The sequence below is a fragment of the Nesoenas mayeri genome, assembly GCF_963082525.1.
Source record: "Nesoenas mayeri genome assembly, chromosome: 3".
In the NCBI taxonomy this organism is placed as follows: Eukaryota; Metazoa; Chordata; class Aves; order Columbiformes; family Columbidae; genus Nesoenas; species Nesoenas mayeri.
Genome location: NC_137544.1, coordinates 104,843,060 through 104,870,914, shown reverse-complemented (window position 1 = coordinate 104,870,914; position 27,855 = coordinate 104,843,060). Strand labels below are relative to the sequence as shown.

At 41.5% G+C, this 27,855-nt stretch overlaps 1 protein-coding gene across 1 annotated transcript in view; it reads left to right on the top strand.

The window, feature by feature from the left end:
* FSHR (follicle stimulating hormone receptor) overlaps window positions 1-5,935 on the top strand; it is a gene marked incomplete at both ends in the record, with an annotated part of 82,946 nt that extends 77,011 nt beyond the window's left edge. The window contains one exon of the mRNA XM_080342281.1: window positions 4,708-5,935. Within this exon, the coding sequence (XP_080198407.1) occupies window positions 4,708-5,935 (1,228 nt within the window). The remainder of the gene's footprint in view (window positions 1-4,707) is intronic.
* Between the last annotated feature and the right edge of the window lie 21,920 nt (window positions 5,936-27,855).

The window sequence follows — 27,855 nt, the reverse complement described above, 5'->3', positions numbered from 1 at the left end:
TGGTGTTTGCTTAAGAGTCCAATGGGAGCATGCTTAGCTCTGAATCTGCAAATGGACCATTATGGTTTGTATTTTTGAAGGTACTTGGCTTCTGAGCTCCTTGGGCCAAATCAAGACCCAAATCCCAGAAATTAGGCAACTGGACTTTTCAAAAACAGATAAAGAGTTGCTATTGAAGGAAAAGTAAAAGAGGAAATGGCCCTGACTGTTTTGTAAGCTCTTAGTATCTAGTCACCTAATTTGGACTTTAAATAACTTTCACGTCATACTTGGCTCAGGGAACCAAAGCCCACAGGACTCCCCTGCCCCTTAGTATAGCCCTACTTTTGGATGCCTCTGCTCTAGCAGGTAAGAACCTAAGGAGGACACTGCTAGCTCTTTCCACTGCCTGGACAAGTGCAAATTTGAAAAGAAATGTCAATTAACTGTGTAGAGCTCACATAACTCAAGTACCAAGGGCCAGCGAGCTGGGCTAGTTCACCACACGGCAGTGGGGCTGCTTCTGGAGCAAGTCTGGTCACAATTTCACAGTCCCCTATAGTATCAGGTGTGATGCAAGGCTAGGAAATAGAATGCAAGCTGGAGATACTCTTCTTTATGATACATGATGTATGACTACTGAAATACATGTGCATGTGAACTGTATCATCCTGGTCAACAGAACAAATTTGGATGTATTTATAATTTCTTTAATACTTACCAGACACATCTTTTAAAAATATTAAGCATAAATGCAAAATTATTAGAATCTATTATCTATATCAACTCTTCCTGTTAACTGCTTTAAAACATAATTAAAAATGGCAATTTCTTTCATACAGTCATGTGTCTTGTACTGCAATTAGTGGGAGAGTAATGTCCTCCCTCTAGCTTAAAGCAAGAAAATGGATGCATTTTAGTTCAGTTTGAATATCAAATGCATTACCATATACTTCAGCAGAGATTAGTCACACATACAGTAGCTACACCCACTTTCATTTCAAAGCAATTTTCTTGACAGCTGGCACAAGCTGTATGTGCATTGAAGACTTCTCAGGTTGTTTAAGAGTTATTAATACTTTGCAGTGCTTGATCACACGATGTGCATTATCTCTTTGGTGAGAGCTGTGAGAGCTGTGCTCGGTTCAGAGCAGCAGGCATTCCTTGTGGTGGTAAGCCTGATGTGACCTCACCTGCCATGCACGTCCACAGGAGAGGGCCATTCTCCCATGCCTGTTTGGGTCTCAGAATACTTCCAGGTAATCCAGGGATGATGAAAAGTATGTCTTCTCACTCTCAGAATTGCATTTCTAAGTATCACAGCAGCGGTTTACGTTCACGTTGGAAATTTGGGAAGGAATTAATAGAAGGATGTGTGGGCCCTATCTGGCTGCCCTGCTTATGTAAGATTTCGCCTCTTGGAGACTTTTGCAGCACTTGAAAACCTTAGGTGAAATAAGTTGACACAGTGGATCATGCTCAATAAACTCTCTCAAATCCATCTGCTTCAGCAAACAGTCTCTGTTGTGATAATAGGAAGCTTAAGCCTGTTACAGCAACAGTGCTTCCTAAATTTTGGAGGATGTTGCATCAACCACAGCTCTGCCAGACTGAGACATAAACTGAAGCTTAGACAATGTTTGGTTTCCCATTCCAAGAAGGATTATATGATAAATATTGATCTGTAGTTTTATTACACTGGAATATTGTGGTGCTGGCCTTACAGATGATAAACTTATTTCTTAGGACAAGCCCAATACAGTATATTGAACTTCACTCACGTTTTTCTGTGACTGGAAAATAATATCCTTGAAGTGTGGGTAGGGCAGAGGCTAGATGTTAAAACCTTCACCTTGACAGAGACCATTATGAACTCCAGCAAGCTTTTGGCTTTCTTTGACATAAAGATCACTTTCTGCCTAAAAGAATGACATTGATACGACTCTGTCCTTCCAGTCGGTCATTATTCTTTGGAGGAGCTGTCACTTGAAATCCTATTTTTAAAAAAAAAAAGTGGCATCAGCAGGAGTTGTGTTTGGGCCTTGTCTCATGAGAACATAATATGAGTTGCTCACAACTCACCTGAAGTCACTTTTCAGTGAGGATGATTGATTTGAGATAGGACTCGATACAGAACCTACGTCAGGACTGTTTATCCTGCTGAGCCTGTTTCTCAACACATGAGATCTTGCTGTCACCAGAGCCAGACAAAGAACATAAAATAACCCCTTGTACGAAGGTAGTAATTTTTGTCTAATTTTTTCAGAACACTCTGCCTATTTTAATGATATTCTTCAAATTGTCCCTTCTCTAGTTTGTTTTTTAGAGGATTTACTTCAGCAAAGCACTTTTAAATGGTAACAGAGGGTTACAAACACACTGAATAAATGAACTATGCTACCTACTCTCTCAAAAGGAAGCAAGCATTCATTGCCAAAAATATTTTAACTTGTTGTTCTGAATGTACTATACAACCCTAAGGGCAAATATCCCAAGGCAAAGAACTGGTAAGCAGTCAGTACCAAAGGATGGCTTTTCTTTCCTTCTGGAGTTTGCAACTGTCCATCTTATCTGCTCGTGGTACAGGTAACCAGCCAGAAGACTCCTCACCACCCATCCTCAGAGAAAAACAGACCAGCCAACTCTGTGGGAACCTGAATTTATTTGGGGCTGCTGGCTGTAAAATAATTTAAGAATGAATAAATTGTAATAATCGGAAACATCTAATTTGGCTTACATAGCAGTCTTATCAGGGGACAGATTTAGCTCCAGGCAGCGCATCCATAATTTGGGAAAAGGTTTATTTTTAACTCATGGCTGAGAAATGACCAGATAAAAATATTTCTCTCAGTTCATTAAAGAAGAATCACCAATTACAATAGCTTTCAGTGCCTTCATGTGTCTGTTGCACTCAAAATTAAGAGACTTATACTCCTATTATTGCTCCTTGGAAGCATATATTCCCTTTCAGTTAGAAAAGTGTTGATATATCGATCAATACACTGGACCCCTCACTCATCCTTATGCGAGCAGAACACAGGGGAGTAAAATGTAATGCCTTGTTATTGCTATTGTGACCTCCATAGAGCATATATGACCTCACAGAAAATCAGTTTTCTGCCTCAGTTGACAGGCAAGATAAAAAATATTGATAATAGCAGAGGATGCTCAGAACCTCATAGGAAATGTCCCTCACCTTCTGGTGCTGGGCCTTCATTAGTTTTCCTTTCTTGCAGACCTTTTAAACTCGATTTTTGGAAGATGTAGTGAGTGCACAAAGTCAAAGGGTAAAACTAGGTTACGAGAAAGAATTTTCCCTTTTAAGTTGCTGCCAATTGTTTAACAATTTCAGCCTAACTTGCCTAGAAAGCTCTTCTCTCAACTGCACTACAAGTCAGGGTGGAAGATAAGCTGGGGTCCCATCCTAGAAGTTATACAACTAAATTCCTCTCCAGGCTGCAGATGAAAGTAGACAGAGCTGAACCATGCTGGTTTTGCAACACATTGTCAACTGTTTCATTCCCTAATTTGGACTAGGTTTGGATCCAGTTTATGTAAAGCTATAGATGCAAGTTTCCGGGACACCAGTTTTCAAAGGAGACCTAGGAGAAGCAGTTCATAAAGTCTGATCATTTATATTTTGTTAACACACCTTGATATCTATTGATTTGATGGAGCTGATCATCCTCCTCAGCCAAAACATCTGTTTCTTACTTTGGTATATGCATGAAGAAGGGCATAGAGTTAATCCTCTAGGAAATAAACACAAAACTGGCAAAAAATACTAATTTCACTTTCAAAGACATTTTCTCTTTAAACTCTTTTCATTTATATCCTTTATCTACCTTTTCTAAAATATGCAAAATGTTTAAAAAATACTTTCTGAAAGAAACAAAAGCAACTACTGATTCTACAGAAATACTGGGTTGGTTCAGTGTGGTGTGATTTCATTTGTTTTGGCTTTGCTTCACTTCACTTGGTTTCAAATGTATTTTCTTTGAAAAACAGCTTTTAAGCAAAATGTTCTACCATGTCTTGTGTTTGTGTATGTGTTGGCATCTGGCTTCTAGAAATTAACTGGAAGACTGCATGAACTTGTTTATGCTGTTTATTTGTGTTAATGGCTAGTTAGCAATATGATATGAGATACTCAAAATGGATGGCACAAACTGGAGCTGTTCTGTGCCCTGAAGGAGTTACAAGATTGAATATGGCACACTGACTGCCAAAAACTTCAGGAAAAAAGGAATTTGAGAGTAATACTAAGGGACAGTTGCATTACTATGATTATACAGACTCCTTACAGGCACAGCTGAATTGACTCATTCTTCAAAGTTCACTCTTATGTAGGAATTCATCATCACATGTTTCTTCCATGCAAGAATCAGCTTATCACTGACAGGTTATGTGAGAAATTCTGTTGACATAAGGACAGATTCTTACAGACTGCACATGTCCAGGTGGATGACTGTGTCATTATTACTAATGAAGTAAACATCAGGCTTTCCTTTCCATCACATTTTATGACGTTTCCAAATCATTTACACTTTCATGTAAAATTTTACAAATAGGGACCAGCCAGACTATTAATTTCAAGCTGTGAGGCAGTCCATGTATTAATCTAAACAGAAAAATTGAGCTGTTAATGGAAACGGAATGATTTTGTGTTTATTGTATGCCTTGTGCCACGTCTCTTAGTTTCCAACGCTACTCTTTTTACTATTTCAGCACTGAATTACATCCAATATGTAGCATATCTCAGGCCAAGCAAGACCTCGATGAGCAGCCTGGCAACAAGATGCATAGACGATCTGCAGCTGACGATTATACTTCCAACTACGGCATAGGATTTGACCCAGCAGACAGCGAATTTGACTATGGTTTATGCAATGAAATAGTTAATGTAGCTTGTTCACCTAAACCCGATGCTTTCAATCCATGTGAAGATATCATGGGATACAACATTCTGAGAGTCCTGATATGGTTTATCAGCATTTTAGCTATCACTGGGAACATTGTTGTCCTAATTATTTTAATAAGCAGTCAATACAAATTCACCGTACCTCGTTTTCTAATGTGCAATCTTGCATTTGCAGACCTCTGCATAGGTATATATCTCATGTTTATTGCATCTGTAGATATCCAGACCAAAAGCCAGTATTATAACTATGCCATAGACTGGCAAACTGGGGCAGGATGCAATGCTGCAGGATTTTTTACAGTGTTTGCAAGTGAACTCTCAGTCTACACGTTGACTGTGATAACTCTGGAAAGGTGGCACACCATCACCTATGCCATGCAACTGGACCGCAAGGTTCGATTTCATCATGCTGTGATTATAATGATTTTTGGCTGGATGTTTGCTTTCACAGTGGCACTTCTTCCTATATTTGGTGTCAGTAGCTACATGAAGGTCAGCATCTGTTTGCCCATGGATATAGAAACACCATTTTCTCAGGCTTATGTTATATTTCTTTTAGTGTTGAATGTACTCGCATTTGTGGTCATATGTGGCTGCTACATCTGCATCTACTTTACTGTAAGAAACCCTAATGTCATCTCTTCAAACAGCGACACCAAGATTGCGAAGCGCATGGCCATACTGATCTTTACGGACTTCCTCTGCATGGCACCAATATCTTTTTTTGCAATATCAGCCTCACTCAAGGTTCCTCTCATCACAGTGTCCAAATCCAAGATCCTTCTGGTTTTGTTTTACCCTATCAATTCCTGTGCTAACCCTTTCCTCTATGCCATTTTCACCAAGACTTTCCGCAGGGATTTCTTCATTCTGTTGAGCAAGTTTGGTTGCTGCGAAATGCAAGCCCAGATTTACAGAACAGAGACGTCCTCATCGGCTCATAATTTCCACACAAGAAATGGCCATTGCCCTCCTGCATCAAAAAACAGTGATGGGACTATTTATTCATCGGTTCCTCTGAATCACTTGAACTGAAATTCTTGCATGAATTTGTGTCTGAGGCAGTGTGATAATCACTTTCAACTGTGAATTTGAATAATGACTTTAGCATAATATGGAAACTTATTTTTATGAGAAAAAAAAATGTTTCTGCTTTGTTATTTTTGTTCAATGAACATCCATCAGAGATGATACATCATCTTCATCATTTCTTGAAGGACAAAGAACAAAACTTCAGTATGAGCCAAAGTGTCCTTGTCGAATTGTCTCAAGAAATGAATAAGATCATAAACTGGTAATTCCCACCATACAGACAGAGATTCCCTTTATTCTAGGAAGATGTTAGCTGCTTATTGAGAACTAAGTAGTGGTTATATACAGTCGAAAACAAAAATAAGTAGAATTAATTTTTTTGTCTGTGAAGCATGTTATAGCAATGACAGATAATCAGCTCTTTTCATTAATCATATCCCCTGGGGTTACAGGAGACAGAAGGCCAACTTAAAGCCCCCCTTCAGGACAGACGTACCAGGAATGAGAATATCTTGTGTTGTTTCCATTTCTGTTGACCACAGCAGAGGGGCAGGAGACAACTCCAGCTATGCTGATATTTGCTGTTCCACACTGCATGGACCTGTCCTACTCTGCACAAAAGTGTAATTTTGCATAGGATTTGTGTTCATCTAGACTGGCAGGCTCCAAGAACCAGATTTAATCTGGGTTTAGAACAAGGAGTTTGTTTTGGGGTCTGTTTTCAAGGTGAGAAATAGCAAGACCAAGAGCAGGAGAAACCCTTAAAAATAATAGGGGTGTTTTCTCAAGTTGGTCTCACAAAGATGAGTCAAAATCGCTTTTGTGTGCCTGGGTCCTTTGGGTATGGGAAGATGGGCCAACGGGCTGCCGTAACGTGATACATGAGGCAGGTTTGCTATACAGCAGTAATAGTGCATGGCTTTGTCTGGGCTATGTAAGGAACAACGGATCCAGATATGGCTTTTGAAAACATGAACAAAAGGTTTTCCAAAATCCCAAAAGTTGTCTTTCCCCTTCCCTTCTAAAAAAAAACCTTCATGTGCATGCCATCAGAAGATGGTCTAGATTGAAAGACCTGAAAAAAACCATACACTGCATATGCTGAAATAACAAAAAAGAAAAAAAATCCTTATGTGAGCATAAAGAAAACAGCAAGACAGGAGCCTGGGCTTCATTCCCACCTCACAAACAGTTCACAGGTTTGCCCCATGAGATTTTATAAATCTCTGCAGTCTTCACATTTAATTGTGATGTGCTTTGAATATTTCCTGCCTGCAACTCCTAAAACTTCAGCAATAATTCTTGAAGCTTCTACCCCTAATTTCTCCTGCCATCAGCTTCACATTTCAACATCTGAGTCTAATGTGAATAACTCCAGGAGATGATTATTCATTTTGTCCTAACCAGGGAAGGAAGTACCAGCTTTCTAGTGCATAAAACAGGGTTTTGGGGCGGAAATTTCATCGCTCAACACAAGTAACACTCCCTCCGAGATCCAGAAGAAGGAATAATGAAACAGCAAAACAGGAGACACAGTTCGTCTCTGGGAAGCTGTTCTGACTGCTCAGAGGAATCACTTCTTCACAAATGTTTTATGTCATATACAGTGTACTGATGTACAGACATTAAAATACATCCTGATGGAAGTGTCTGAAAGATGATGTTCCAAAATGACAAATATTCTAGTTGCATTTAAAAAAGCTCGATTCTCTTCTTGAGCCAAAAATGAGGGGCATTTTGTGGCAAATACTAGCCCATTTTGGCTGATAAATAGGCCAAATCCCGTTCTTGCCTGGGTCCTGACCATTTGCAAAGGCAATAGGATGAGACCTGGCAGTTCAGAAAAGTTCAGGCATAGCCTAGAAGCCAGTCTTGTAAGTTCTCTCACACCTAAGTCATGGACATGAGTTTGGTCCAGCTCATCTACATCATGCTAAATTGTTGCCCAGACATTCACAGAATCAGGACCCAGTTAAATATGCTTGACAAATAAATACCCATGAAAGGAGATCTTGCAGGGTTGTGTCTTGTAGCCAGAGTCAGACCAGGGTCCAGGGGATGAAGCCATGTAGCCCATGGCTCTTCCTCCAGAGGAGGCAAGGAGTGATAATTGAAGAACAAGTACAGCTTACACTTCACCTCATCCCTGGCAGGAGGACAGCACAGAAGTCCGTGAGGCACACGTCACCCTGCCCACACGTGCTGCACAGGAGCACTGGTGGCAGCAGCTGCAAAGCTGGGGGGCTGACCATGTTGATGCAAAAACAAACAAAAACCCCTTCTTGTAGTCCTCAGATCTCCTTGGCTTTCACTCTTCTTTGGATTTTAATTTCAAGCATTTTCCAAGTTGTGAGGGGCATTGTAGGACCTGTATCTTTCCCTGTGTGGGACATCAGTCTATTTATAGCAATTTTTTAAAGCAGTGTTTTTTCTTTGAAGAAAACAGTATAAGACAAAAAAAATACAGGATACATTTTATTCATGCTTGTAGTGTAACAAAGGCTGCCTGTGTCTGGTGTGGATTTTCTCAGCACCAAACAACATGTTTGTGTGTGTAATCTTTAAACTATTTTACGTTACCCTTTCTGAAATCTATTCTAATAAAGCCAATATCAAAACAAAGTGCCTTGAGAACAAGTGTATGGCCAGAGATATGCTGACGAAGTATGCAATAAATGTTACTGCTTATCTGGAGAGCTCCATTTATGCGGCACAGCCTCCACAGTCAGGTCACTGTGACCTACAGATGAAACTCGACTGATGAGAGACTCTGCAAAGAAAAACCTCCTGTAGCCTCCTGGAGAGTTAACAAAGCACAGAATGCTATGTTTGAAACCTCTTAAACAGGTAATGTAGCAGCACTGACCTGTCTTTGTTTTAACCAAGCTGTTCTATCAATTCATATTTCTAATTAAATAAGATATAAACCACTGACAGAACTTTTATAGTTTTTCTCCTTTTTAATATATATATAAATGGCTCTTCTTATGTGATGCACCCTAATTGTCTTCTTTTTTTATAGCAGGCCTTGGAAGCTCTCTTTTGTTGAGTTTTCTGTTCAGACAAAGAAGTGTGTGTCTGTGTGTGTACACGTGTGGGGGAGAGAAAGGCCACAGGTAACAAGGAAACCAAGTCAAAGCACAGCCCTGACTCACAGGAAAAACCCTGGAGTTATTCTAACTTGGAGCCAGCCCATTGCTTGCTCACTCCAGAGACAATCTGACACTTAACAATTTTGTAATGCCTTCTGGTTTCCCTCCCTACCCTTACATGGCCCTTGCATTTTGATCTCCACCAAGCCCCAAAAATGCCCAGTTAAAGAGTTACAGCTGTCTTCACCCTTACAGTGACACCATCAGAGTGACATAAAGAGACTCTGCTGGCAGAATTTGCTGTCTTTGTGGACATAATAACTTCTTCATCTGCATCACTCCTTCAGGCGTGTACCTGTGGGGAACCCATACCTGACCTCCCCGAGAAATACCTATCTGGTGTTGTGATGGGAAGTGAGAAATGGGGCCACTTTGGCTTGGTGGAACAAAGGCCAGTTCATGAAAATTGCCACCACAGGTAAAAGTAATGGGAGCAGCTGGTCAAAAGTATCAATACAAGTAAAAACCTGACTCAGAAGAGAAAATTAACCCCAAGTCATGTTCTTTACAACATTGCTCTGGCGTTGCACAGATATGCCAAGCAGGTTTTGCTCATTAGAAGGCAGATCTACATTTGAGCTTGTTAAGAATGCAAGATGAGGCTTTGCATCTCATTTAGCAAGTCTTCAAATCATTTGACCACATTTCTTTCCTGTTGATTCCATCCTAATCATTCCACTGAGGACACAGTAGATAATCTTACATTTAATTTATGCAGCTTTGTTGTTAAGAAGAGTTAATAATGCAAAATGATTTATCCTCAAGGAATAATTTAACTATCCCTCCCCCTCCCTGAATGAAAAAAAAAAAAAGAAAAGAAAGGTGGGTCTGGTTCAAATGGTCAATTAAGCACATAGAAACTTCCTCACAGATTTGCATCTTTAATATGGGTATGTGTAATCTCCCATTGTGCATGCAAATGTGAATCACATATACACATTCTTCTTCAGAGTGAGTTTTTGGTCTAAGTATTGGTTGCAAGCACATATTCAAAAATCTGGGCCTTGTTACTTTAAAATATTCAAGCACAGGAGCAAGATTTTATAGTTGTCATCTGGATAATTAAACTCTTCATTAACAGTTGTTCTTGAGCCAGTAGGTGACCTGTAATTAGGGATGAAAGTACTCAGGAATGGATTTCAATCATTAAGAAACTACAGAGGACTCTTTGCCCCCCATACCCACCCTCCCCCCAAACCCATCAAAAACCTGATGTAAAGCATTGGTTTTCCAAGAGAAATGATGCTGGGCGAGGCAAAAATATGTTTCCAGATCCAACACATCAGATGAATGCTTCACTTAACCTTGTTGTAACTAAAATATCGTATTTTCTTTTTTCTGTCTCATACAGGCTTTGCCATGTGTTACCTGGATCTTTGTTGCCCCAGCCAGGACACCTGCAGCAAAATTTACCCACACCAAAAAAGAACAGGAAAAATTAGCAAGATCACAATGAGAGCAGAGCACAGATGGGCATATGCTGTCTTTATAAGTGGGTGGAAGATTGCAGGGCGGGACGGAGCAATATAGGCCTTTTTGTTGAGTCATTGAAATATCCAGAGAAAAAATTCTGCATTAAAAGGGCCATTTTTGCTGAAGTACAGTTCCCAGGTAACAAGCAATGGAAATTTCCATGGCAAAATCCTGTGGCAGGAGAAACTCAAAAGGAAGTTCAAGTCACAGGTTTTTATTTCATTGTTAAAGAACTATGTTAAAGCAAAAAAGCAGAACACTGATAGAAATAGTATGCGTATGCCATCTCCAGAAAAAGAGACAGCAGCTTCTTCAGGGGACATCCAAGGTCCACACTGCACCATCACCAGTCACCTTTGTGTTGCAATTCTGTGTGTTGGTTCTGAGCTACAAATGCCTAATTACCTTTATATTCTCCCAGTTTCTTCTTCTTTTCTTGCCTACTCTGCACAGACAGGCATGTGCCCATTGGACATATATATTCTTGTTTCTTCATTGCCTCAGCTTTGCCCCATCTCGGTCCTTTCCCTGATAATGGTTCATGCTGCCTGTGCTTAGAAATCCTCTGCTTTTACCTGCAGTCATATATGAACAGATTCCCCATCCCTTAGAAATATTTCTTGATGAACCAGCAGTTGGAAGATCAGAAGTCTGCTTGTTGCTCTCTGTGTACTAGGGTGCCCATGTCTTCTTACGCTGCCTTCCAGTTTCTATCTCCTATTTTAGTTACTTGTTTGAGTGACTGCTGTGAGGATAACTGGCCCTTTCCCAAGCTTAGAACATTCTGTTTTGAAACAGTCAATGTTTGAGCCAGCTGACTTCAATAAATCAGAATGAAATGTACAGATCCCTCTCCATGCCTTCTGCATCTTCCCTGGACTTTTTTGGGGGAAAAAAAAAATCTAATTTTTACATAAAATTTTAAATAAAAACAAATTAGTTGAACTAGACTTTCTTCTAGAAGCAGCATATCCAGGCACTGCATTTGCACTACATTGATTTCACCAAGGTTAGGGGTTTTTTTCCAGTGACTTCAGCATCTCCTGCTACCCAACATTACCTTTCTCCTGGATGACTTGTTCTGTCCTCCTTCAACAACTGCCACTGCCCACACCACCACTTTTAGTATCAGTTTTCCTTCCTCCCATGGACGGTGTCATCTTTTTGCATGACTCCACTGGAGTCACAACTGAAACCCTCATTAGTCACTGGAAAAGCTTTCAACAAGTCAGTATTCTACTTTTTCACATTAAAGGTGTTGTTTACCTCATGGTATCATTCTGCCTATAGAATTTTTCCATGCATTTGACACTGTCATAACTAATGCTCAGCTTCAGTGCTGTCCTACAGCACACTGCTAATGAAGGTACCAGCATGGCAGTGTCTTTGTCTTGGTCCTGCTGTCCCTTGTGCACCTGTGTGAACCACACAAGCATTGTCCTTCTCAGCCCCTCCAAAGTGACTTCTCATTTTGCCTGCCCTGATTGTAGATGCTAGTCCTGTTTTGATGTTCACCAGTGCCAGCAGGAGATCTGCTTTTGTCTATGAAGAGAGTCATCTGTAAAGTCTTGTGAAACTGGGGAGGAAACAAGCAACCTGTGTTCAGAACAGCCTCATCGTTGCTCAGAGACCTCGAAGAGCCCTTGAAGGGCAGCCAAATCACAATATATGCAATTACAATTTGGCCTCTTTCCTTCTTGCTTCAAGTAAACCTCCGTATACCACGTAGCATCACCATTGCTAAGCTGTGTCCCAGAACTTGCCACATCAGAGCTGCAGTCAGTAAAGCACTGTGGAACCTCTCCTGTGAGGCATGCATGCATTGGTCACCACAAGTTTAAAAAGGTCAATAACAATTAACTAGTTAAGTAATCAGGCAACTAACTATGCAACTAATTAGGTCTGACCTAATTTCTGGAAAATACAGGAATCTTTTAGTTTGTTTCCACTTTAGGAATAATTCATTAACAAACGTATTTATTTTATTTCTGTGAGGGGTCCCATACGAGTTGTAGCCCAGGTGGCTTCTGGTTACTTCTTTCATAATTAAAGATTCTGTGTCACTTTTCCAATATGCGAGAGACAAAGCCAGTGCTCTGTCTGGCGTCCTCTTGCCTAGCAGACACAGATGGTGATGCTTAAGGCTGTGAGTGAGCTGAGGCTGTGCGCACAAAGCATGTTTTCTTCCTCATCGAGTTTTTGGACTTTCCTCACTCTTGCAAAGTTCCAATTAACAGTTTCATGTTTACAATAGTGAAGAATGTAAAGAGAGATCTTCCTAAGGAATTAGGTAGCCAGGATTCATGGACATTCACAGGGAGACTTCCTTTGAAGGCCTGAGTTTTAGCATTGCTTTAGTATCAGAAAACTCTTTCAGGGAAAGGGTTTACTTTTGCACGAGACAATATGATCCTCTGTCCTATTTTAATTACTAATAATACTTACTTACACAAAGATGAGGCCCCAGCAATGCCCTTCTTACCCTCATGGTTTTCCACCTGTCCCTCTCTCCCCGAAAGACCAGATGAATAAAAAGGCTTTCAAAGGGAAGCCTGGAGAAGCACTCACTGCTAGCAGAGTGGGAAGAATCACAAATGAAAGTAAAGTGGGGGGGAAGGAGGGAGAAAAGGAGGAAGCGAGAGATGGAGAGACGAATGGATGGAGCCAGGAAAACAAGATGGAGCACTTAACAAGAATTTTTGCTATATGTCAGAAATAGAGCAATTTTCTTAAGGTTGCATGCAGAAACCGGGTGGTATTGGAGCATAATGTTCCATGTCCTGTGCTCTTCATGCAGCAAAGAGAAGATGGCTGTCTGAGACAGTCCTAGCGAGGCTTTCAAAGGCTTTATCCATTTTTTAATGTTGGCAAACTCTGAAGAAACAGTGTCGAGGAAGGAGGGGGAAAACAGGAAGAATGAGATTTCTCTTACTTATAATAAGACTATACAAATTATTCTTATGAGGAGACTGAAAAGAATTGCACTGAGAAGCCTCATAAAAAAACGTTATTTAATTTTTCTAAGCTGGGTCTTCTGCAAGCAACACTCTGCACCAATGCTAATATTCATCCCTTTTCAGAGAACCACCACAAGGACTATTTCCACAATAAATGACCTTTAGAGCAGGGCTGACATGATGTGTTAAGTGTTGTGCTGGCCCTCTGCACTGCAGTGAATTGCATGTTGAGGAGGGAATGCTTGCCTTTCGCCTGTGAAAAATTGCCCACACCTGCCCCATCACCCCCAGCCATTCCTAACACACATTTGTTTATATGCCCTTTTGGCTCTGAGGGTCTGCATCACAAAATAGCACCAGAACTACATTCTATTAAAAAAAAAAAAAAAAAAAATCATAAAATTCTTCCCCAGAAGACAGAAGACTCCTGCTTATTACCTGAGATTGGGACATTCTTTTTTGAGCTCAAAGTCCCAAAAAGGAGACAAACAGGCTACAGAAGCACCTGAGATTCTGTCTCCTCTAGCAGTATGGAAAAAATCAGAGGAAAGCAAGCCTGAGCAAAGGGAAGATGCATTCAAACTGGGTGTCCCAGCTCCCAGCGTCTCCAAGCAAGCACCCTCCCCTCTGCAGGGGGTAGTTTAAGGGCTGAAAGGCAGCGAGAGGGCAGGAGAGACCCCACAAAATCTTCTGTCCTCTCAAAAGCCAAGGAGCTGGGCTGGCCATCACTTCTGGCAGGGATTTATCTGTATTCTTACCTAGAAACAAACCAAATGAGATCCTCTGCTGAATTATAGCCAAATTTATGCACATACAATAAGAAAACTTGTTTCGTCACCAACATCACCTTCACCATTGTTTAAAGCAAATATCCCACTGCCTCATCACTTCCAGGATTTATCTCCATCTTTGCCTTCAGTTTTCATGAAACTGGTCCATTTCTAACCAAGCCCTTCCTACTGCCAGAAAGCGTGTCTGCAATGAGCATTCCATTTGCCAACTGTCATGGTGTTCCTGTGCCTACAAAGAGTACAAATGTTTCTACTAGCAAGAGAGTAAACTCTTTTCTAACCTCATGTCTGCAGCAACAGGCGTGCTGGGACTCCATCCCTCGTTACTTCCTGGGCAATAGCATCAAAATCAACAATGACAGCAGTGTCTGTGGAGTGTCTCGAGCCTCTTCTTAACTCCTTGGAGGTCATTGGAGCTGTACAGCGTGACAAACTTACACATGTATATGCAAGGCATACTTTCCCCAGGCAGCACGTTAGGAGCTGCAAAACGAGAGCAAGCCCTCAGCGCTTTTGCAGAATTGCTTTTGATCATGTGCCACACGAGAGTAAATTGCAGAGAAAAGCATGTGAAATAATTGAGCATATATTGTCCCACCTACTGCGGGGATGTAAAAGCAGAGCAGAGAGTGGGGGCTGCATAGAGGAGAGCGGGCAGCCAGCTGGCATTTCACAGAGCTCCTTCCTCCTGGTGCAAAATTTCCCAGCAGGTTTGATGTAAATATGTATGACGAGCAAGGGAGCAAGAATGGAGCTGGGGAAATAAACTTATGTTGTGCTTTGCTACCGCATTGTTCTTGCTACTTGTTAAGAGCCAGGACACAAAAATAAGATGCTTGAACACCAGTAACTACCCAACGGTGTGATCTGTGGGATCTGCAGGAGCAAGTTGAACCTCACAGCTTCTTGAGGGCTGACCCTGGCTTTTTGGGAGGAGGGAGAATAGCACCTCCACTTCCATCCCAAGCCTACATATTGTCTATGTGTAGCATTTTAAAAGTTAAAGCATGCACTTGCTCAGAGCAGGAGAAAGCAGCCAGTTACAAGGAGCAGGCAGCATCTGTGTGCCTACAGCTCTGCCATCATTACAGATCTGTTTTGTCGTGCCTCTTTCCCCATTCCCTAAGCTGCACCACATTTCTCTTCTGTAATCAAGTTACCTGTTTTCCTCCACCACCTCTCAAAGCATACGTCCCCTTATCTGCTTCTGCTTCTGCTCTTTCCCTCCCTATTACACCTCTTCGAACCAATGCTTTCCATCTCACTCTTGCCTCAGCACTTTTCTTGCCTGTAAGGGACACCAGTTAGGGAGTTACAAAGTAATGTCTGAAACAGAAAAATATTGCAATCAATAAAATTCTCTTTAAAAACGAGAGGCACTGTGAAAGAGATACTGACAGTTTTCATTTACTTCAGAGATGACTTTTCATCAGAGGAAGCATTTCAACATTGTCTTCCTCCCTTCTACACATGCATTTCCCTCCCCTCTTCCCCTGCACACACAAACACACTCTGTTTTTCTTTCCCTTTCTAAGAGCGCAGCTCTAGGGCAGATGTTTCACGTCTAATGGGAACAGCCTGCACTCCTCAAGCACATCAACAACTTAGCGGGAAGGTTTGCGGGACTCAGTACAGGAAGCCTGATCTTGGTCAGCATTGTCGAGGGTGTGCAAGAGGCTGACGGATGGGACAATTTGTTTGAGAGAATCAAATGAAGAACTGGAAAAAGCAGCCTTAGCCAAGCCCAAAGGATCCCTGAAAGCATTTGTGTCCTGATTTGGGTGCACTTTTGCAAAAACAGACTAAAACCTGCAGAAGAACTAGGTTTAGAGGTAGAGATGTTAGCAGTTAAGAAAACCGATTGTCACATTATTTACAGGATATTGGCTGACATTTACCAGCTAATAAGAGCAATACCAGCATAAAAAAAGCTTCTGTGCTTTAAAAGCCCTATCAGAAACAATCAAGCTGGCCAGATGGGCTGGATGTGTGTGCCCTGTGCTCCACAGGTGGCCCAGCCAAGCTCCTAGCACCAAGCAGCCGCTCCAGAAAGCAGAAATGCCAATTGCTGGGCAATTGCTGTGAACATGCATTTTTCCCCTTTGCACATTCCCCAGATCTTTGCATATTTTCTCTCTACCAGGAAAGCCCTGCAGGCAGAGATGTGGATCTGGCACTGGTCTGTCCCTGCTGCTCAATGGGTCTTGCCAGCTGGCCTTGGTGGGGACACAGGACAGGGTGAGCTTGTGCAACGCACTTGCGCTAGCCCAGCACCATGGTTTTGTGACCATGTGCTATTTTTGCACTTGTGATGTTTTATCACAGTTTCTTAGCCATTCCCTTTAATGTGATTAACTCGCAGTTGCATAGAATATCCAGTCTCAACCCATCCATATTAATAATTCAGAAGCTTCCCTTTTCTCTGAAAGTAGAAAGCAGCTGTCCTGGATTTCTACAGCATCCAGTGCTTAGCATATGAATGGAATGACATTAGCTACCATGGCTGCTTGATATCTGTTTCTGTTGTACCTTTCAGCGTTATTTATAACATCATCACTCTGCTTGCTAGACTTGACCCATGCATCTGCCAGGAATGGAATTCAGGCTTTCTTCTTGGAACAGTGAGTATTGCTTTCTGCTCTCTCCTTTCCCACACCTGCAGCTTCACCAAGCTTTTCTGGACTGCTTGGTTAACCCTTTCTCTTGCCATGACTGAGGGTGAAGAAACTGTTATCCTCTTCCTCCAAGCTTCTTTCCTTAGAGTAATTTGACCAAAATTGTTCTGCTCTTAGCTTTTTCTGGCATATCTAGTAGAAGAATGTGAGATTTTCCTGTAGCCTAATGAAAATGTGCACATGGTACTTTAAAAAAAAAAAAATACACCTGACTTATTGCTTTCAGTTTCGAGGGCAATAGTCTTCACATTGCAACATACATTCTATAAGTTCCGTCGAGCTTCTCTTGACCATTGAACCGTTTTGAACAAACAGAATAAATTTTTCTGCGGAGGCTTAAGGTCCTGACACATTAGAGATGGTTGTGAAGTAAGACCTAGTGGGTTATGCAGCTGCTCAGGCCAGGGATCCTTTTTGAGCTCTGTCTTATTTTTCCTTCTTGGAAAGTAAGGTACCATGAACCTGGAGGGAGTTCTTTGGTTGCTAACCAGTTCAGTTGGAAAAAAAACACTATGGATTAGGAGATCTCATGCTTTCACACCTCAGAAAAATGTGCTCATTATGCTGGAGAACTTCTGACCTTACAAAGCTTTTAGGTATGGCACTTGAAAAATAAAAATTAAAAAAAAAAGAAAACACTATCACTTTTCCATAGCAACGCTCACATGCTGGCTGCTGTCAGGACACTGCTGGTCACCTCTTGTTCTCCTCCACTTCAGTCCTCAGGGACGGCATCACTCCTGGCATACATGTACATCACTCTGCTTCACTAACGTCTTTGATCAGATTCAGGCCATCGCATCCCAGAGGAATTTATTGTGATGGGCTTTCACAACAGTCATTTCATGCTAGTAAAATAATAAAAATACTAATAAATTCTGGTCTTGCTTTGTGGCAATACAATGGGCTTTTATGCTGGAGGCTTGGGCTCAGAGAAGGACGTGAAAACCAGGGCTGAGCAGCAGGAGCTGACAGAAGTTTCTGAGTGACTGAAAACTTCTGAACAATCTCAAAATCAGACATTTTGCCTATGGGAATACAGCAGAGCTTGCAGCCAGGAACACTGGCATACAAATGATGGGCCTGCCCTGTGGCAACGTCAGACTCGTAGTGCAATCCATACATAAACAGCAGAGGTCCACAGTCCCAGAGAGGTGTGCGAGCAGCACCTCAAAGGGCATGTCCAGCCTGCTTGGAAATATCAGGGTGCATGGGCAGCTCATCCATGCCCTGGTGTACAGAAAACGTGCCACTGATGCCAATGAGAATGTTTCAAGCTGCTGAACATCAAGGTAAATTTTACCTTATCAGTGATGCCCATTGCCCAGAGAGATGCTGACATTTCCAGCCCGTGTTTCGTGTACCTCAGTGTCACAAGGTGGTGAGAAGGGCACCCTCCACCTATTTGCAACCCGCTTCATCCTTGGGAAATGTCTGAAATGCCCCGCAGAGGGCACAAGCTGCCAGGGACAACAGCTCCCTCCTGCTGCATCTTCGGGTTCAGGAGAGAACCACACAGCCCAAGGCAGAAGCAATGAGCCTCACAAGGCTGGGCCAGCACAGGAACCCAGGGCCACAGCGTGTGGTTCTGCCTCAGTTGACAGTACGCTTTGGGGGGAGGTTTTGCCTGGGTCAGCCACCGCTCCCAGATGGCAAACAGCAGGCAAAGCAGCCTGAGGCACGGCACTGTCTGCTGGCTGCTCCCCCCATCCAAGGTCAACCCTCTGCCAGGGAGTCTCCTCCTCAGCACTGCTGCACCTGAAAAATTAGTTGCCCCAAGACTGACACTGCAGCGTGCTCCCACACACAGCTGCTGAATGAGCTATTTAACTGCACAGATATTATTGAAGTACAGACTGTAATGTCTATTTTCTTTCTGAGGTGAAAAAGGAGCATTACATCATGCCTATACTGAGAAATACTCCTTCCTTAAGGACAACAGCAGAAAGCTTATCTCAAAAAGCATGATAAAAATGCAGGTAGGGATAAGAGAGTCCAGCTCCTTCCACCCTGGTGCCTGTGAGGTTCTTCATGTTGCTCTTGTGCTCCTCACTCATGGGACATAACTCATTAGAGAGAGAATGGGGTATGCAAGAGAAGTTTTGTGGTCCCACCTGCATGAAAGCACTGAGATGCCCAGTATCTACAGTGTATATTCAATTTTGACATGGAAGGCTGAGAGGGGACTGCAGGGGATGCTCATGGGGTTGGCCCTGACTCATGGCCAGCCCTGCTAGCCCATCAGAGGACCTCAGCACAGGCAGGTGATACTGATTTTATCCCATCTACCAGCACAGTGCTCATCACTGGCTGCTCTCTGCATGTCAACAACATCTGAAAGATGCATAGGGAAAAAAAAAAAAAACCAAGCCATAAACAGGCAGACCCAGATCACTGACCACAACTGGGGCTGTAGTTTCTCCAGTGCTATGCTAAAGACCCCCAGATTTCATTTCTACTGTCCATGCTGTTGAGGCTGATAGGAGTGAGGATGCACTTAACACCAGGTGAGAAGCTGGAGATAGTGCTGCACACGAGTGAACCTTTATGGGAGTCTTACAGAAGAGATTTGCTTGCAGCAAAAAAGCAGACATTTGTCTTGATATATCATCTGTCACCTGCTGCTGCAAATACGTGATTTTGTGCTCTTTCTCCTCCCTCTCAAATAAGAATTTCATGAAGAAGGAAATTCAGAAAAATAGATTAGTTTATTTCCAGCTCTGTAATAGATGTGCTTTCACTTCTCTCTGTGTGCATTGGTAAATATTTACAGTATGTTTTCAAGGATTTTTTAATGTATTTCCAGATTTTTCTATTTAGCGGACAAGAAACTACTTATGTCAATAAAAAGACAATGATGTGCATAGAGGGATCAAGTGCGATATACTGGGGCAATGACTCCTGTCTAGGTGCCAGCTCTCTGAGGTTGTCAGTGTCTCCTACAAAATGCTCTACAGCTTAAGTTCCTCCTCTGGAGGAAGATGATCCTCAGAGTTGCCTTCAGAAGACCAAGGAAATAAGTATTTTTTCATATGTCCTTGGACAAAAGTGGATGCCCAGGTTACGAGTTTTGTAAACAGTTTAAAAGGGCTGCAGTGATGATGTTCACTGAAGATTTACTCTTGATTGATTTAATGATATCAGATATAGCGATTATGCTGAGAAATTGGTATCATATCTTCTTTAATAAGAAAACAAGTTTATATTTTGAAAAAGTAATAATCAAAGAAATAACATTTCTGAATTGCTAGCTGTACCACTGTTATCTAGTAAAATACCAAGCATTTTAGTGTCATATATTGCCCTGGCAAGTTCACACTTTATTTATGAATGATAATGATATAAAGAGATGTTTTCTTTGAAAAATTTGAAAAAAAAAGCTGAAAACTAAACCACCATCAGGAAAACTCCCACAAAATGAAACTTTAAACACCACCATGTTCCCGGAGCTATTCTTGGAAAGGTTGACATATTTGTGTGAAATCTCAGGGAGAGCATGTATGCAAGCATTCTGCTCAGCATGAACCCCAAACACCCACCACACTGCTAGATTAAAAGTAATAATATGTTCCAAAATGGAGATACACTGCAAAACAAATTACACAACTCTTCAGTGCATTTTGACACCCAGAAGGGAAAGGTGCCAGGAGAATATCTCTTTTGCACCAAATATACCAGATCCACAACAATGAACCATCAGGCTCCAAGAAAAATGTGCAGCCAGGTTGCCTGCAGCAGCAAAATACGGCCACAGAAGGAAAAGTCAGTCCCTGAGGAAGAGGGGGCTCCCATGGACTGGTTTCTCCCATCAGAGCTGTAGTCATCTCCAGAACTGTAAGAAGAGGCTCTGCCCTGGGAAATACTTCTTTCTTCTCAGAAGCAGTGTTACAGAGCATACCAGCTTTTTGAGGAATGAACTTGCTTTTGTTGTGTAATAGGAAAATGTGGGTGCAAAATGGAATGACTGTATTTTGTTGCCTTTCCTACAATAGACTAATGATTCATTGCAATAGCAGTGGCCACATTTCATTAAATGAGAGAAGAAATACCTGCAACGTAAAGTGTGCTTTGTTCATGTACTTTTAGCATGTGTGGGTTTATCCCTTAATATTTTCTTCCTTTGACACTGATCTTGTGAGAGCAATGAAGACATCCTACCTCACATCCTTCATCATTGAAGCTTTCATGATACACAGGATTTATCATATGAACATACAGAATATCACACTGGCAACATGATCAGTGTAGGGGGTTAATCTTAACCCTGCAAAGGAATAAATCTATGCAACTCATTGCCTAAATCCTGGTGTAAATCAGGACAAAACAATCCAGTTGTCCATTAGGTATGCACATAATGCTTTCCAGGTTACTAAAAGATTATATTCTTCTCAGGGCTACCTTAAGGCTCCTCAGCTGTTTTGCTGCCTCAAGGACAAGCACAAAAATAACTGATGCTGGCACAAAGCAGTATAGCAGTGAGAGTCATCCAGCTCCACCCAGCACTGTCCCCCCTGGCTATACTAAGCCCAAACAATTTTGAAAAACATCTCTCTTCTCTATGATCCGTTTGATTGGAGGGTCACAGGAAAAAAAATTGTCTTATTTTGGAAATATTGCTACACATTATATTATTGCATTTCTTCTAGAATCTGAAGTGACTGGCCTGTCCTTATTGGAATATATGCTCTATGGCATCAAATCTTGTATTAAGTAATTGTCTCCCTACGATTAATCAGTGTGTCCATTCCTGTAGGCAGGTTGGGCAATTGTGGTTTCCAGATCTGGGCAGCCTTTTACATTCAGCTCACTGAGAGCCTAAAAACTACAAGGAAATAAAGAATCTGGTACATAAAAAAATATCTAACAGGGACTGGCATCAAGACTATTTCCACCAACTCCTGCATGCAAGCTCAGACAAATGCAAGCCTAAGATACTTTCCATGTGACTTTTATTGATGATCTTGAAACAAATCAATGAGATTCTGACATCAGAAATTTGTGCTGCTCTGGAGGCAGCTAAATTATTCCATTTTCAATTTCTGCTGAAGATTTGCAGTCTCTAATAGATCTCAAAAACAGTCCTGCTGGAGCTAGTCAGGAACCAGAAACCAGTTGATTTTCACATGACTTTTGAGTTTGGTGGAAAGTCTTTCTCACTGCTGGGTAGAGAGGAGTTACTGAATTTAATAATTTCAAGTTGCAAACATAAGAATAAAAAAAAAAAATTTAGACATAGTCTTTGCTTCATAACACCAGGAGACAGAAAGGTGGGGGGGGGGAAGGCCTAATTTGGAACTATTGTCAAACTGTGCTAAGACAGTTCATTAAAGTTGTTAACTAAGTCTAAGTCAGTGCAAAGATGAATGCTTTAGAAGTGTGAATGTATTCAGCACATCTGCATGTGAGACCCGGTTGCTTACAGTGACTTCTGGGGAAGGACAGATACTCACCCAAGCCAGGGTTGCATTAAGCTGCAAACCCTCTTCCCCCAGTGGGCACATCTCATGGTCTCAAGCAGAGATGCTCTGCCAGCTCAGAGGCAAAAGCAGACACATTAATGATGTATTAGTGCACCAAGGACTGTTGTTCTAGGATGCAAAGCTGCACTCCAGTGATGTAGTGTAACCACAGGAGGCTCACGCAGAATACTGAGGTTATGTGGGGATTTTTTCTGTTTAAAGCAATCTCTCTCGTTGCTTATTTGGCTGGTTTTCAGTGTTTTGTTGGATAGCTTGGGAAATAGACTTTTTTTCTTCTTCTTGATTTCCTGATTGATCTGAAAACTTTTAAGAAATTTGTTTCAGGTTAGGTCAGAATTTACACTTGTATCTGAAAAACAATAAAGAAAAACTCTAGAAAATATACATACTGGCTGAAGTAAATATATATATATATATATATATATATATATATATATATATATATATATATGACCTAAAAAGAAATGCTCTGGATATACACTTCTGTTATACAACAAGGTTTACATTTAAAAACAAAAATTGTATTAATTTCATATGAAAAATAACATGCCTTGTGGAAATTTTTACAAGTAATATAAAATATTGAAACAAACTGTTTCATTTAAAAAAAAGAGTTAATAAAGTTAAACCAAGCATTTAATTGGTTTTAATTCTTAAAAATCATCGTTTTGTCAGTAAATTAATTGTCAGCAATTTTCTTCCTTCCTCTGCTCAGCTGGTTGCTAATTAACAGCAACGGCAAATTTCTGCTGTCACAAAAAGGAAGAGGATATAAGAATTTCTATGATCACTGTTGCAAGTGTGAAGCAGAAGTCACTGATAATTCTAACAACCTCAAGAAAAAACACAAGTTAGCCCTGTCTTACAGATGGCAAGAGTGGGGCACAGATCCTTGAAACCCCTTGCTGTGGTCATGCAGGACACCCCAGGCTTATCGGGTAGCACGGCGCAGGGGGAGTGGAATTGAAAGTAGGAATATTTAAAGACCAGAGGTCCATGATATTTACATGCAGTTCACAACACTCACATGGATATTCTCTGCTATTATTTGTTTCTAGTCTGGTCCCATGGTAGTCCACCCATATTAGAAGAGGGCATTAGGTGCATGTCTCTAATTTGCTCTTAAAAGTCCACATGGTCCAAGACTACTCCACAGTGGTAACCAAAAGTGGAGTGAGGATTGATGGTCAGGAAATTAATTTCAGAACACATTCTGGCTCTGCTCTAAAATGCTAATGCAGATATTATGGTGGACAACAGAATGACCATGAGCCAGCACTGTGCCCTTGTGGCCAGGAAGGCCAATGGCATCCTGGGGTGTATTAGAAGGGGGGTGGTTAGCAGGTCCAGAGAGGTCCTCCTTCCCCTCTACTCTGCCCTGGTGAGACCACATCTGGAATAGTGTGTCCAGCTCTGGGCCCCTCAGTTCAAGAAGGACAGGGAACTGCTGGAGAGGGTCCAGCATAGGGCAACAAAGATGATTAAGGGAGTGGAGCACCTCCCTTATGAAGAAAGGCTGAGGGAGCTGGGTCTCTTTAGTTTGGAGAAGAGGAGACTGAGGGGTGACCTTATTAATGTTTATAAATATATTAGGGGTGAGTGCCACGAGGATGGAGCCAGGCTCTTCTCGGTGGCAAACAATGATAGGACAAGGGGTAATGGGATCAAGCTGGAACACAAGAGGTTCCACTTAAATATGAGAAGAAACTTCTTCTCAGTAAGGGTGCCAGAGCACTGGAACAGGCTGCCCAGGGGGGTTGTGGAGTCTCCTTCTCTGGAGACATTCAAAACCCACCTGGACATGTTCCTGTGCGACCTCACCTAGGCGTTCCTGCTCCAGCAGGGGGATTAGACTAGATGATCTTTTGAGGTCCCTTCCAGTCCCAAAACTACTGTGATACTGTGATTATGCATGTAGCCCAGGTCTCCAAAATGCTAATCCTGGCCCTATTTATATAATCTTCTCACCTCTAACTTGCAGGAGGTTTGTGTTGAGATGATTTGAGTGTTTCAGCAGTACTAGCCAAAAAATCTAAGTTCCAGAAGTAGTCACAGTCAGTCAACAGTTACTACTCATTGCCAAAAGATGTGGGCTGTCCCAATTCCGTTCTTCGACAGTAGAGTTTTCATGGTGACATCACCATTATCATGACTATTTATAAATGGATTTGAAACTACATACCAAGAAAAGAATAATTAAGAATAATACTGATATGAAATCAAATGGATATGAGTGAATTAAGAACAAATTTAGAATGGAAATTGGAGAACTCGTTCTGATTAACCAAAAAATGAAACTGAAGCAGATAGGGGGAGCTTTGACCTCCAATTGTTTAAAAATAAGGATGATAAATTTATGGAAGGGATTGTACAAAGAAGGGATTAAAACATAGGATTTTTGTATCAATCCTGAGACCTCCAATTTCCCCGTATCTGCAGGGCTGGGAGATGATCAGAGCTTGCTTGTTAACAGTGCTTGCCCATGCTTCCTCTGTCTTGCACTTACACATGCCACAACTCTGAGAGTACTAGGACATGGGATGTGGGAGTCTTTTGCTCCTGAAGAGCTGGGCTTTTTCCACCTTCTTCTGAAGCACAAGAGCTTGTCCACCATAGATGGTGTAGCATGTGCTCAGTGATACTAAAATCCCCCAGCTGTCCAGCTGGTGCATTTCCCTCATCCGTTCAGGCTTAAATTCATGTCACAGAGGCACCCCAAAAGTCAATTTAGGCAACAAGTTCCAAACAGACTTGACTCTAACTAGAACTGTTTAGCAGAAAATCAACTACGAATGTGGTTTATCCAAAATTATTCAGCACTTTGGTAACATTTCACAACACAGGTTTGGATACTGGCTACACTCAATTACTACACAGCTGACTCAGACTCAAGGGGATCAAATCCCAAAACTCTAGAGTGATGATTCAGAATGTGCATCTTCCCACTCTATTTCAAATTGAGAACTCTTGAGGGTACCCAGATGATTGCTTACCTGATCAGCATGCTGTCTCAGCCTCCAGGGAATGTTCCTTAGATGGCCAGACTAAGGAGGAGAGTCTCCAATTGCAGACCCCCTGTTCCAAGGAAGACAAGCTCAATAAGGGTGTCTGGTGGCTCCATTTATACCATAATTGAGTCTGAGCTGTGGTCATTTATGGTAGTGGTCCATACCAAGGTGTCTCACTGGTCACAGCCCCTATCTGTCAACCAAGGGGTTTGTGCATCACCATAGTGGTCCATTAGCCTAAAAGTTCCTTTTGCTTTCAGAGCAGGGGTGAAGTTTCTCCAGATCAGCTTGCGATGACCATTGTTTCCCAGCTAACTGCTTTTAGCTTCCTTGTTTTACATCTTTTTCTTGGTCTGGGCTACTTCATGACAATCTGGGAGTTTTTCCAACTAAAACTTCACTTTTGCAAGACTTGGGACACTGAAAGCATCCTCAACTGTCCTATGGTGCACTGCATTTGGAGATTTTAGTCTCTTACCACATTTCTGCAGTTAGTTTTGTAGCTGGTGAGAAAAGGAACGGTACATGCAAAAGGTGTTCAGTATTTCTCTATAATAAAGTGCCTAAAATATAGTTGTCTGCATTGGTGAAGGACCAGTCGTAAAGACACAGCTGGTTCCTTGCAGTCCCACCTTCCTGTATGGTAGCATTGACTCACTCAAGGTTATTTCAGGTTAAGTAAGCATTAAATGTGGGCGCTGAAGGAGATGCTGGGACAACCACTCATACTTTAGACCTTGACTTTACATCTGTCATGAACTGAGGTAAAACCCAAGATCCAAACAGTACTGAACTCTGGCTCAAACAGGTGTCTGATAGCAGATCTGTGATAAAGTACAGGGTTTTTTTAATTTCTAGTTACACCTGTACTTTTCTCTTTGTGCACCACTGCATGACATGTTTCTCCTGAAAGAGACTTACACAATTTGAAGGCAAAGCCAATGAGAAGTACTGACTAGGACTAATGTTATGTGGTTATGTTACCCAAAAGAAAGGGACCTTCTCTTTATATTTCTTGCAGATTCTGCTAGTGGTGGATAATGTTAAAGCATCACTGAGTGCTTTGTGCACATACATTATTCAAAACCTGCACTTTTTGTGATAACTTCTACATGGAGGAAGCAGAGACTGGTAAGATGTACTATGTAACAAAAATATACGGAGAAATTATCCGTATGTACACAGTGATAACACTAGGCAATAAAGGTGCTACCAAAATTGATTGATATGCCCTAATAATGCCTTTTCACTTTCCTAAGGGAGGAAGAACAAAATGGAACTGAGATTTTCCTGTGTTGGAGATGATATTTTGTAAGTTCATTTATCTTTTCAATCACTTTCTAGGAAAGGATTTTGCACCAAGAGTGTAATCTTCTCTTAAAAAGCCCTCCTAGTGTGCTTCCCTTTATGAACTGACATTAACTGTTATTAAAATACATATTTATTTACATGGAATTGAAAACACTCTCATTTCATTTGGCTTCTATGAGTAAAAGGTAATAGTAAATGTATCGGGTCACTGCACTCTTTGCATGATATTATCTCCTTTTAGATTCTACTTGCAAAAATAGGAATAGATTAGAGTAAAATATATTTTAATGCATAGCAAAACAGAAAGTACTTCAAAATAAAATCATGCCTTTCCAACTGCTTTTTTTAATGAGTTTCGCCTAAGGGTTTGATTTCATAAAATCTAGATGGGTGCTCTGCAGTTTTGCCATCCGGAGACTTTTATTGCAGAGATGGAGATTGTAAAGGTGGTTTGAGATTTCCAAGCTGAGCACTTGTGTTCATAAGAAAGAACCACTTTCCCATAATGTCAAAGTCAAATCTGTACAGGATCATTAGAATTCTGGAGGAAAAAAACAATTGAATTGATTCTGCCATTGCAAACAGCAGTACAAATGAACTGCTTCTTCGGAAGAGCCCAACCCTTCACTGTACAGACACCCTTAAACCCAAACCTTCCAGCAGATTCCCACTATTTTGCCAACTGAGCTTACTCACCTCTTCAGGCTGAAGCCCCAGCTCATTCAAACCAGTGAGACATCCCTCACCTCTGAGATTTTAAGGCCAGGAAAGGCAATTCTGATAGGGGTGTCTGCATGGCACAGGCTCACCCAGCATCATCTGCAGCAAACTTACAGTTCTGTTGCACTCATGCTGAGTCCACTGGAAAGGTAACTGAGTGTGGTTAGAAGTCCAAGCAGTGTAGTGACCCCAACATAAGATGCCTACATGGGTTCTTATTTATATATTTATGCCCATTCTTAATATCTCTCCCATCTGTATTCTTGTTCTTTCTCCCTGCTGCATTACAAAGCTGGCTTTTCCAGCATCATCTTCTCCTTTGGGTAGACCTATGCAAAGAACAGTTCATATCTTTA